The 13,719-nt window shown below is 39.7% G+C and overlaps 1 protein-coding gene across 1 annotated transcript in view; it reads left to right on the top strand.

The window, feature by feature from the left end:
* The first annotated feature begins 371 nt into the window (after nt 1-371).
* The window catches only part of ANGPTL5 (angiopoietin like 5), a 62,815-nt gene continuing 49,467 nt past the window's right edge, over nt 372-13,719 (top strand). Inside the window, exons 1-2 of the mRNA XM_075593207.1 lie at nt 372-1,005; nt 5,598-5,728. Coding sequence (XP_075449322.1) covers nt 372-1,005; nt 5,598-5,728 — 765 coding nt within the window. The remainder of the gene's footprint in view (nt 1,006-5,597; nt 5,729-13,719) is intronic.

Here is a 13,719-nt window from a genome sequence, read left to right on the forward strand (position 1 = left end):
TATGTTGTTTGTCTTCAGTGTTGTTTGTCCCCTTACTATACAGTATTATGATATGTGCTGTGCTTTTTTTCTTTTAAGCACACCCAGAGGAGCCATTTCCTGATCGTCCAACAGGCTTGGTCCTTATATCCTTTTTATTCAATTATTATTCACCCAGGCGCCTCTAGATACATATTCCCATTCCATGTGTATGTCCTGACCAGGGGGTCAGTTTGTTGTATCGTAGGCAGCCCCATATATGTGGATATTTTCCACACTTAAGGTGTTATATTATATCATTATACTTGTTGTAAATTGGTTAGCGCTACCTGTTCTTTTGTTTTTTTCTATGTGATTTCCCCCTTTCAGGTTAGCAGCTCCCAAGGTTAATTATGTCCCAATTGTTTGCCCAAAGAGTCAGCAGAAACATAGATATTAATAGTATATTCTCAGATGAAGAAATCCCTATTGTGGTTGATAATGTTTCAAATGACATGCAAGAAATGGCTGACAAATTAGAAAAATTACTTGTGAATGAAAACAAGCAATTGTGGGATGCAATTACAATCGAGAAGTATATAGAACAAAAACGAATTCCTCTGGGTCTTAGGCTGTTTAAAAAGCCAACAACCGACTTCCAGAGTGAAACATTTATTCTCGAATGGAATCGCATACTCGACAATTGTTCATTTGAATTAATGCGTTTACTAATATCTAAGCGCAAAATTTGCCTTCAAACATTGGACAAAGAAATTAATGATATGAAGGGATATTTTGATAAATATAAAGACAATAGTGAACTACCTATGTTGGAAACCAGAATTAAAAACAGAATGGATAAATTGCAAAAAGATACTATTATTTCCAAACAAACAAAATTCCAAAGGGATAAAATTGATTATGTAACTGGATGTTACAGGAATTGGAAAAAACCTAAACATGAAATTGAAAAATACAAATCTAATAAAGTGAAGTATTCAAAGGATTATTCTCATAAAATACCATCTAATTACAGAAAAAAATATTGTAAGTACCAAAGAAATATCTTCAGATCCAGTGCAGTTTATATCCCCCAGGATGCCCAAAAGATCATATATACCATCTAATATGAAATTGGGTAGTAATACTACCAAATCCAAGACTTCTGCCCCCTCCCCCCCCCGTTCCTCTTACTCCATTAGTGAACTTACCAGAGAATGATATTGACAATATATTTGATCAATATCATCATCACAATAAGTATCAACCTCTTATTGATTTAGACAGGGAACAACACCTCCCCAGTCACAGCCGTGAAGAAGAGAAAGCCACATTCTCTTTTTTAGACTGGAGACAATCCAAGGATCCCAAACATGCGAGGGAAGCAATAAGGGACCTATTAGGAAAAGAGAACTCCATAAAGGACAACAGAAAAAGAAAAAACACTTTAGAGGAACGAGAGGAGGGAGAAAAATTGGGCAAGGTACAAAAACATTAAATAATAAATCTGTACATAATAACATCTTTAATATTAGTCAATAACCTATTTCTGTCAAAGAAAGCAAATTATTATCTAAAGGATTATCCTTTGCACCAGTCACAGGACCTGACAGTTTCAAATTATACATAGACGTTCAACGCTATGTACGTAAACTATGTCTTAAGAAATATTTTCTTAGAGATGCTTTATCCAAAATTGATTCTAACACTAATTTACCTATCACAACTACCACTCCTACTAATACTATATTTAAGAATCCGTCCACCTTCTTCCCTAAATTTGTAAGTGGCCCTTTCATAGATACATTTGCACAAATGGTAACTGATGATCTAGAGACCCAGAGCCGCAATTTTAAAATCAAAGCAGATAATTTAAGTATTGATGAAAAACTCACATTACGTGCACTTGAAGAAAATGACACCATCATTATAAAACCGGCTGACAAGGGGGGGGGGGGAGGTTGGTAATCATGGATAAATTCTATTATATCCAGGAGTCACTCAGAATCTTGGGAGATAGGTCCACTTACCAACTCCTCCCCTCTGACCCTACTAAACAGTACCAACAACAACTCTTTAATTATTTAACACTAGGTATAGATCAACATATCATTACCAAACAGGAATTTGATTTTCTTTACAATACGTATCCCAAATTGCCTCTTTTTTATATAATACCCAAAATACATAAAAATATACAATTTCCCCCCGGTCGCCCTATCATTTCTGGCATTCAGTCCTTAACATCTCACTTATCCCAGTATATTGACAGACAGTTACAACAGTATGTTATTCAATTACCTTCATATTTAAGGGACACTACCCACATACTGCAGACCCTACAGGACATTCAATGGCAACCTCATTATTATTTTGTAACAGCAGATGTTAAATCTTTATATACAATCATAAATCATGAACAAGGATGCAAAGCTATTTTGAATACATTAAACAATGATCCGTCTATTTCTATGGAACACAAAGATTTTGTCATTTTAGGTATTACATTTATACTTTCTCATAATTTTTTTTATTTTAATAAATCATATTATTTACAGGTGTGTGGCATCGCCATGGGCACCAAATTTGCACCTAGCTATGCTAATTTATTTATGGGCAGCTGGGAACAACAACATATATGGTCCGGCTGTCCATATGGTGCAAGTTTGGTGCTCTGGCGGCGCTACATCGACGACATTATTTTTATTTGGTCTGGCACATTATTACAGTTACAAGAATTTAAAATATATATGAATAATAATAACAATAATCTTAAATTTACATTTGTCACTAGCCCCACTCAAATAGAATACCTAGATTTGGAAATATCATTTATAAATAATTGTATTCATACTAGTACATATTTCAAACCTGTACAATCCAATAATTATCTTCATGCACAAAGTCACCATAACCCTTCATGGGTTAAAAAATATACCTAAGGGCCAATTCATTAGATTAAAAAGAAATAGCTCACATATAGACACATTTAACATTCAAGCAGAGGATCTTAAAAACAAATTCATAGAAAGGAAGTATTCCCCACAAGATTTAGACAATGTAATCACTGAAGTTGCAGCGATGGACAGAACCAATCTTTTGAAATATAAAAAGAAAAACACCAACAGAACAGCCAATTTGGCTTTCATAACCCAGTTTAATCAAATGGCACCTAATATACGTAAGATCTTCAAAAAATACTGGCCGATATTACAAAAAGATAAGGAATTAGAAGGCATATTACCAGAACATCCACAAATTATATTCACCAAAGCCCCTAATATAGGACAAAAATTGGCACCAAGCTGTCCATCGCTGCAACCTATTCATCGGAAGATTACCCCTTGTGGGGGATACTTCATCTGTAATAGATGTACTGCTTGCAAATACAGCACAAAAAAATCAGAATTTACATCAAACAACACCTCAAAAAATTATAAAATAAAACAACATATTACGTGTAATAGTTATTTTGTTATTTATTTGCTTGAGTGTCCATGTGGTCTGCAGTATGTGGGTATGACTACCAGATCAGTTAAAAGACGTCTATACGAACACATATATTTAATATAAAAACTGGTTTGGTCACACATAGTGTGTCGAATCATTTTCTTCAAGTGCACGGTCAGAACCCTAAAGGTTTAAAATGTATTGCAATAGAGAGTATCACTCCACATTGGAGAGGAGGAAATGTTGTGAGCCTACTGGGGAGGAGAGAATCCTATTGGATTTACGAATTGCGCACTCTATCCCCACTAGGCCTAAACGTGGACTTTGATCTGAAGGCTTTCTTGGTTGGCTAAACCTGCACTGTTTCCAAATGTAATACTTACATTGTATCTATCTTTGCAATTTGACCATATGTCTGTTTGGGAGCATACTGTTATTGAATATTTGGTATATTTGGCAATCCTTTGGTATATATATAAACTCATGCATAATACAGTTTATATTTATCTTTTGCAAATATTTTTGTTACGTTATGGTTGTTTGTTGTTTGTTCACAACATTTAATCACATTCACTTTATTAATATAATTAAATTCACATATTTTACTTTATATCATCACATAAAGTTTTTTAGTATTTATTTTACAATAGTGTATACATTATAGTAAGTATATAGTTTATCCATGTAATTTTATGATTGTATGCACAATACACTTGTTTAACATTATTGTATATACACACACCAGTAGTTTATATCACATTCCTTGTGGTCATATATATAAGGCCATATATCAATCACTCTTTCACTTTAAAGGTTTTTGTTTATTAGTTTTTTGTATGTCTTGTTTGTAAATCAGCTGAGCTATCAGACCCCAGCAGCACGACTAACATTGGCATGGACTATTTAATGCGCATGTGCTTTAACTCACAGCATGATCACGATCTGTCCAGTCTGCCTATATGCGCATGTGCATAAGTCTGCAGGTGAAAATTATTTAATTAATTATGGACACTCTATTTAAAGGACCTTCATGGACTTTATTATTATATACCACTGAGGAAGAAAGCGGTTAGCTTTTGAAACGCGTAGGGTGGCGAATTAAGCACTACTGCATCATTCTGGTTGGTGATTTCCCCTCCACGACAACAAGACGAATCAGTGCTTGCTGACAGTCAACTAGCTGGCCGTTCGCGACGGTGTGTTGAATCTGCTGCTGCCGATCTGGAACAGCTGTACGTTTTCTCCAGTGTGCTGAGTGAGACCATCTACCCACACGCCGGCTGGCGTGCACACCTTCACGGAGACGCCCAGGAGCAGTTAGCAGCTACCATCATAGAGAGGGGATACTCTCAAATATATCCACTGCTTGCCCTTATCATCCATCTGGTGAGTGGGCATTACATCTGATTCCACCGGTGCTGCAGTGTGCTTTTAACATTTTTGTTGTCCATATTCATTTTATATGTCTCTATATGTTATATGAATTGTATTATTAAATGTTTTTATCTTAATTTTTCACCTATCTGATCTCTCAGCTGATCCATATCTGTTATATGTTGTTTGTCTTAAGTGTTGTTTGTCCCCTTACTATACAGTATTATGCTATGTACTGTGCTTTTTTTCTTTTAAGCACACCCAGAGGAGCCATTTCCTGATCGTCCAACAGGCTTGGTCCTTATATCCTTTTATTCAATTATTATTCACCCAGGCAGCAGGCAATTAACCAGACTCCACCAGGCCAATTAAGTCTGAAAAGAAAAGCCTCCTGTTTCCAGGAGAGAGAAACAGGAGAGAGATTTCCCTCAGTACACAAGGTTGCTGACAAGAGGAAAGAGGTCATGAGCAGAAAGGCTCTGCTGAGATCAAGACATCCAGAGACCTATATTCCTGGACACAGGGGACCCAGGAACCTACCCGAGACTGACATGAAGGGCCATCTGCTTTAAGGTATCTCTTGAGACTTTGGGGAATAGGTTGGTAATGGGATTATCCCTCCAGCCCTGCTGCAAGGGACTGGGGAGGTAAGTTAGCCCTTACAAGGGATAGGTGTTTGTTGTTTTTGTATATTTGTGTTCGCTATGCTATTTAAAGGAACAGGCAATAATGCCTTATTTTAATTTCACCTTAGAAACGGTCTCTTTTGCATACCTTTGCACACCATGCTCCACTCCTTCCATTACGCTCCCAAGACTTTGCTGATTATTTCAAGTCTAAGGTAGAAGATATCTGCAAAGAAATACCCTTTGTACCTTCCACACCTCTCCTTCCTAATTCTCCTCCATCTGCCTTTGACTCCTTCTCTCCAGTTACAGAGCAAGAAGTATCTTTCTTGCAGTTCTAGTCAACCTCCTCCACATGCAGCCTCAGCCCCTTTCCTTCCCATTTCCTGATACCTCTCGCTTCCACCATGGTCTCCATTTTTACTAACATGTTTAACTAATTTCTTTGTTTTTGTACTTTTCTATCTCTTTTTAAACAAGCTATTGTTCAACCTGTTTTTAAAAACACCTGAGACCCTACCTCTTTTTACAACTATTTCCCTGTCTCCCTCTTGCCTTTTGATTTTCAACTTCTGAAACAAATTTCTGCTTCACATATACTTCACTTTCTCAACTCCTATAATATACTTCACCCTCCCTAATCAGGCTTCCGCACACCATACGCAACAGAACCTGCACTTACCAACTAATGACCTCCATATCGCCAAATCTCAAGGAAACTATTCTATTCTGTTTCTTCTTGATATCTCCTCAGTTTTTGATACTGTTGACCACCGACTTTTCCTATACATTTTTCACTCTGTTGGCATCCGTGGCACTGCTCTCTCTTGGATTTCCTCCTACCTCCCTCACCATTTCTTAAGTGTCTATTATGCAAACTCCTCCTTGACTTCTATGGGACTCTCTGTGGGTGTACCTCACGACTTTTTGGCCCCTTACTCTTCTCTCTGTATACACACTTACTACATTGACGCCTTTGGATTTATCCATCATCTCTATGCTGATGATGGACAACTATATTTATCTACACCTTACCTTACACCTGCAACCCAGTCAAAAATGATGCCTATCAGTTTTGGCCTTGATGGCCCTTTGTCTCCTCAAGCTTAACATTGCCAAGACCCTCCCAAACCAGGTTCCATTGTCGCCTTCACCATTATATTTAATAACACTACTATCCATCCAGTTTGGCAAGCATGCTGCCTAGGAGTTATATTCAACAACTCCCTTTCCTTCTCTCCACATATAAACAGTGTTATTAAATCTTGGAGTATCTTCATTCACAACATTGCTAGGAAGTGCCCCTTCCTATGCTCCCCTACTACTAAAACACCAATGCATGCCCTTGTTTTCTCCCATATTGATTACTGTAGCATTCTTTTGTCTGACCTCCCTTCCTCCTACCATTCTTTTTTACAATCCACTCAAAATGTTGCTGCCCTAATCATCTCCTTCTTTTCTAGGCATGTATCTGCTTTCAACCTCCTGAACATCTCTGGGCTGGCTTCCTATTAATTTCCATCTAAACTACAAAAGTCTCCTCCTTTCTTTTAAGGCTGTACACCCCTTTGCCATTCCTTATATCCCAACTCTGATCCTTTGTTACATCCCTACAGAAGGAGTACTCACTGAGTGAAAACACTGACTCTGTAAGCGACACTGGGTTTGAATCAGGGAGAACCTGATTCAATTCTCGGTGTCAGCTCCTTATGACATTGGCAACTAACTTTATCTCCCTGTGCCTCAGGCATCCAAAACATATATTGTAAGCTCATCTGGGCAGGGACTGTGTCTGTAAAAATGTTCTATGTGCTGCGCACTGTGCTCCACGTGCTCTTTACTGAAATTATTAAGCACGTTGAGTCCCATTGAGAGAAAAGCACTATATAAAATAAAGTTATTATTGTTACTTGTCTCTTATGCTCAACGCAAGGTTGTCTCATCTTTGCACCTTTTACTTCCCTAGCCCTCTCTCATCTTAAACCTTTTGCCACTAATCTCTCCCAACCTCTGGAACGCTCATCCACTTAATATTTGTCAGGCATCTTCACTTTCCACAGTCAAAGCTCAACTGAAAATGCACCTCTTAAAAGAAGAATCTCATTCAACTTTACTAACAAACTCCAGATGCACTTTACCTCCCCTGACTGCACTTGTAATAATGCACTTTTACTCCTACTATGTCTATAGCCCTCCCGACACAAAATTATCGAGAGATTTAAAAATAAACATCCGTTTTCAACTTTCGCTCTACCCATGATGCAGTCGAAACTATAGTGAGGATCAAGTCAAGCTATCAGTTTCCATAGTGCAAAATCCAGTGTATAATATGTAGCCCTTTTTCTGATGCTCCAAAAGAGAATACTGGTCACTGTACACAACCTGTGGCTCCAGGAGATCTGGGCCTCCGCTAGCTGGGAGCCTGGGGTAACACTTATACACTTAATTAGCGCAGCGCCTTCACTTACCCAGGATCCCCGTGATGTGAGATTGCCCTGGGCAAGAAATACAATAACACACATATGAATGCAACCAGTTTTACTGTAATAATGCACGGTAACCTTATCACTCTATAATGCAACGTAGCAATAACACATATCAATACACACACAGCATATCCTAACACATAACCTTAGCAGCAATGCCTAACACCCTAATAACTGGTACCGTCCTTATAACGGTAGTGGCTCAGCCACGCTCCTATTGAGTACCGTCTCTGTCCCGCTACCGCGTGCTCCACACCGTGTCCGTGTACGGTAATGTATTGGTATAGGCTCAGTTCTTTAGCCACTCGCTTAGTGTCCCTAAATCGTTACGCCTAAGGCGGGATCAGCGCCTGTTGACCGGTGTTGGTGCACTTGATGTAATAATACCTTCCAGTCACGGCGGTGACCGGTAACAACTTCACAAAGGGTCTGTCGATCCGACACGTGGCCTCCAGATGTCACGGTGTCCAGCCGTCTGGTCCCAGATGAATGCAACCGCCGCAACTCTGTGCTTTGTCCCTAACTGGTACTCAGTAAGGGTGATGCTCGCTACCACTATAGGGCATCCCTGCAGCACAGCAACTTACGGTGACTTCAGGGATTCTCCTAGGGGCCTGCAGGGAAGACCTGTCCTATGCAGGCTTGTCCCTGACCCCCTGCACCACACTACCTGTCCCTTCACCTCCCGGATCCCCTCTAATAGCTTCTCCCTAATACCTGCAGCAACCCACTGCACTCACACTGTACCTGCAGCAACCGCACTGCACTCACACGGTACCTGCAGCAACCGCACTGCACTCACACGGTACCTGCAGCTACACTGCACACACACTGTGCCTTCTTGTCAGCACTCACAGCACTGACAGCCGTGACACTGACAAGACTGCACACCACACGCACCTAAGGGCAGGGTCCCTACCTTAGGGGCCATCCCTCAGTACCTACCCACTACCCTAATAGGGATTGGGGCCTGCCTGGGACCTGGGGATACCTTACCTGGTGTAGGAGCCACATGCTCCCTACACCCTGCCTTCCCCTTCCTGCTCCCAGCTCCAACTGCCGTTGCCCTAAGTCCGTGAAAAGTATAAATCCCTGCTCTAGGGATTCCTGGCCTCTCATTGGCCACTTGGGGTCACCTGGGGTGCTTGGCCCTAAGCCTCATGGGAGTTGTAGTCCCGCAGAGGCCTCTATAGCATTGGGGCCGGGTGCGCGCTTCTCCTGCGCATGCGCGACTCCCTAATGGCCACCGCAACTCCTGAGTCCTATCTGTGCATGCGCGATCACTGCTCATGCGTGCGCAGCGGTAATGGCGCCCCCCGCTAGCCGGGTGCGCCGCCGTGACTCGGAGCGCTCCCTGCTCCGGCCCCCACCTTCTCGGCGTGCCGGGGGACCGTCGCTGCCTCCGGCGGTACCCGCGACCGCTCGGCACGCTACAAGGGGGGTCTCTGGGGCTGAAAAGAGACCGGGGTTACAAATAGTTCATACTAAAAATGATGCAATACAAATTCATGACTTTACAATAGCTGAAACATATCCCCACACCGTGCTACTATAGATTAAATTACATTCTTAGATGACATTATTATGAAGTTTAATCTTTTGGATTTAAAAACACAGAGCAAAGGATGTGAGACAGTTCTGAGCTTTTAGAAATTGCATTTTTTTTTAATTAGATCCAGGAATAAAGAGCTTATGTGCTGACTCAGGGCATGTTGTACAGCTTCCAACAAGCATTAACTGTAGGATCTGTGGTCCGTTGTACATTCAACAGAAATCTGAAAGTCGTTGAAGTGTTTGCATTTCTCCAAATTAAAGATGATCAACTTTTGTGTAGCTGTACTGATCTTTTGCCACATAATTTTTCATAGAGGGGAGAATATTATGACTGATACCTATAACTTCTACCCTGCAAAGGTAAGGTTCCTTTTTTCTGTACTCTTTCACAGATGGTCATTTAACATACTGTAAATCAATTTACATACACAGGATGCATATATTTTTTTTACATAGAGATTGTTTCAAAAGAAATTATTATTCTGTTTGAATAAAAATGTTGTTGCTTATGTTTGTGAAATTCAAATTTTGACGTCTAACAAATTGCATGTTGCACAATATTTTAGGATTTTTATTGGTTGAAAATAAACTCTATGGACGTTGCATTGGATTTTTAATTTGAGCATCATGAAAGATATATGCATATTATAATTAGCCCATGTAAATTCATTCCTTAGTAGGGACCAAGCTCCATGAATATTGATGTACTGTATATTAGTATGATAAGTGACATACTCTATATCAGCCACAGAGGCTGATCTGGCTGTTTTTGGCTGACATTTCACATTGATTTCACATGAACTACAAAGAGTTCTACAAACTAAGATTAAAGATAGGTGAGTGAAGATATTTGAAGTTTAAGAGTTACTCTATTTTTGTTGTCCCAAAATGGCCTGATAGGCTGCTTTGGCTCAGATAGAATAAGACCCTAAATGGGAACATGCAATGCAAAGAGATCTAGAAGTAAGACTGAACATAGATGAATTAGGACGTTTGCAGTTTAACAGTTACCCTATTTTCACCGACTTGCCATTATTTAGACTGACCAGTAATTCCATTAACTCAGTGACTGGAACATTCGTTGTTAGCCAACAGACAAAACTTGGAAACAGGACACGAGTACCTTTAAATAATAATAATAAAGAATAATATTAGCAACTTTGTTGTACATTTTTCTTCTATTAGCAACTTGCACCAAAAAGGAATAAAAAAAAAAAAAAAACACCTACTGTACAAGGTCAGTAAAAGACTTTGCCATTAGTGAAGCTGGTTAAACACTTGCAAACCCCCCAAAATAAACTTTATAACCATGTTCTTGGGAATTGTTTCATGCTTCATATTTCTATTGTTTTCTGTTCAGCATGTTACTGTATCACTGTAATATTATTTCAACATTTAATTTTTTCCAGTTTTCCTTATTAAATAAAAAAGTAGATCGGCATACCGTAATGGTATATTTCATTATATTCTAAAATCTAAAATAATTTTCCCCTTTATGAAAATATATGAGTTTCTGCACAGTAGTAATACATTGCATGAGCTTCTTTCTTCCTATTTTTCTGGATAGTATAATAGCTACTATAAATACCAAACATTGCTCCCTGCCAGACCCTAGACGAGATGAAAACTGCAAATTAATTCTGTGTGGTCAAATATTTCGAAGAGTTCAGGTATACTGTATGCTATTAAATACAAACACATGATACATTAGGAAGGTAATCATAATATGTTATATTTTGTTAATATATATTCTGATAAATCTCTTATTTTGTTTGCAATAAAATGTACTGTATACCCCAGACTCCATGAGCAGATTAGGTAAACTGACACATCTGGTTTCAGTTCAAGTAAGGCCAATGTTGTAAATTTGTATGCTTTTTTTTCTTGGATCCAAATTCTTGGGTGAGGCGTTAGGTGTTTCCAGGTATTAGAACTGCCAATGTTTAGTTAACTACCAACCGGAAGTTGTAATTTCCTAGACTAGTCATGATTTTTGGTATGCAACAGAATCTTTCCAGAAAAGAGAGACTAGTGTTGTCACTTTGTGTTCACAGCATGTGGATTTTGATGGAAAGCTGGAAAAGTAAGCTGTACTGAATATGCCTTTAGATGGGACAAAATGGCATTATATATGATAGAGCTATATGTGTCCATAATATTCATTGCCAATGTAGTAGCACATCTTTTTCCAGATCTATGGTATACCTACAAGAGTTTAGAGCCATATTTACTCATTAGTTCTATCTCATAAGACAGCTTACAACCCATTCATGTGAGCTATATAGTGAATGAGTGTCCTCCTGCGTACAGTTAGAAAGTGTCTTATCTAATAGAACTGTGTAGTAAATATGTACCCAAAGGGTTAAACTAAATGACCCCTTTTCAAGAGAATATATAAGTATTTTACTGTGTATTTCTGTCATGTTGGATGTAGTATTGGGATTCTCTGTCGTCTGTTGTATAGACATGCCACGCTCAATAGCACTCCTTTTTGACACTTATGTAGATATATATATTTTGTGGGGGCTCAGGGGTTCCCAAAAAGAATTTGCTGGGGTTTTGTGTTTTGTTAACCTATTCTCAGCTGTTTCAGCTGTTGGAGGTTAGTGGCTCCTCCTTCCCAGGTTTTAAGCCCACCCCTCCCCACTTCCCAAGTTAGTGGGTCCTTTCATTCTACTGGATATAGAACCAATGTGGTCTTTCTCCCTCCTAATAGAGGTAAATGAGAATTTTAATCGTAATAGAGGTATATTAGTATTTTATCTGGTAGCGTTAGGACTTGCGAACGGGTGTCTGCCTTGTCGTGGCGCGCAAGGTTACAACGCTTTGACCAAAGGGTTAAACTAAATTACCCTTTTTCAAGAGAATATATAAGTATTTTACTATGTATTTCTGTCATGTTGGATGTAGCATTGGGCTTCTCTCGTCTGTTGTATACATATGCCACGCTCAATAGCACTCCTTTTTGACACTTATAAACATATATATATATTGTGAGGGCTCAGGGGTTCCCAAAAAGAGCTTGCTGGGGTTTTGTGTTTTGTTAACATATCCTTAGCCCATATTAGCATAACGTAGGTCAAAGGATTTGTTGATGTCTGTAGACGGAGGTTCACAGAGGTACACAATTTGGAGACGTTTATAATGTGAAATTATAATAAGGCTTTATTGTGCCTTTTCCTTTTCATCAGGAAATCCATCCAAACACAGGTGGGGGGGAACAAAGCTTCTATTCACTTGGGAGTATTCCTAGTGAAACACTATGCAATAATTCACATCTCCCTTAGTCAAGCATTTCTCGCAGCCCAAAACATATAGCATGAAATAAGCAGATATAAGCAGTCTCTTAAGATTAAAAGACTTATCTGTTTCTTGGAGGGAAAATCTTCTCACTTCCTGGTTCAGCTTCAGGTGTAGTAGTTTTCCCTGTGTCTTGAAATCAGCTCTGCTGTGCAGAGCTCAAGACCGGTCAGCTCCAGAGATCTGGGTTTCTTTTGGTCAGTCTCTCCTGGGACTCAAGAACCTCTGCTCTGTCTCTCCAAAGGTCAACTCTCAGTCAGAGCTAAGGAGGAGTCACTTCCTGTCTGACCAGACAGGTTTTTGTAAACAATCTAATCAGGCAGGTGGTGTTTAGTAATTAACTACCACACTGCTAGATTAAAGGCACATTACTGAACAGGGATAAGTCCCCTGTTACATACCTCCCCTGTTTGTGGGAAGCTCGGGCTTACCACGGCCAAAGCCCATCCTTCCACTCTCATTCTAGATATCTCTGTGACTTGAATGAGAGTGGATGGAGGAAGAGAACCCTCTGTCCCGCTGGGATTGGAGCCCTTTCTCCAGTTTATTTTTGTCTCCTCCCGAAGATGCTTGAGATCAGCACTCCTCAGTCGCTCGAGGAGGACTTTTTCCACGTAAAGTCTTTTTATCGTGTGCGCGGTCTTGAGATTTCTGTTGCATCGGGCACTCCTCTTTTTGTAGACAAAGTGTATGGCAACAGTTGTAGAGCAGTTAGGACTAGCCCTTAGAGTTTTCTGCTCTTGAAGTGGTCTTTCTGCAGCTTCTCCACACCATGGAGTCACCAGTTCAGCTTCTTCAGCTAAGGATTCTTCTGGCTTTGATTCTGCACTCCTACCTCTGTTTGTTGCCTGTTGGGCAGCTGTAGGTTTGGCTAGTGCTTTCTTTGGTGGCTCAAACTTTGTACTTTTGTTATGAAGTTGCGTGGAGTCCCCAACTCTCACTGTACCCTTGTTCTTACGGGCATTAGTTAC

The sequence above is a fragment of the Ascaphus truei genome, chromosome 3, assembly GCF_040206685.1.
Source record: "Ascaphus truei isolate aAscTru1 chromosome 3, aAscTru1.hap1, whole genome shotgun sequence".
In the NCBI taxonomy this organism is placed as follows: domain Eukaryota; kingdom Metazoa; phylum Chordata; class Amphibia; order Anura; family Ascaphidae; genus Ascaphus; species Ascaphus truei.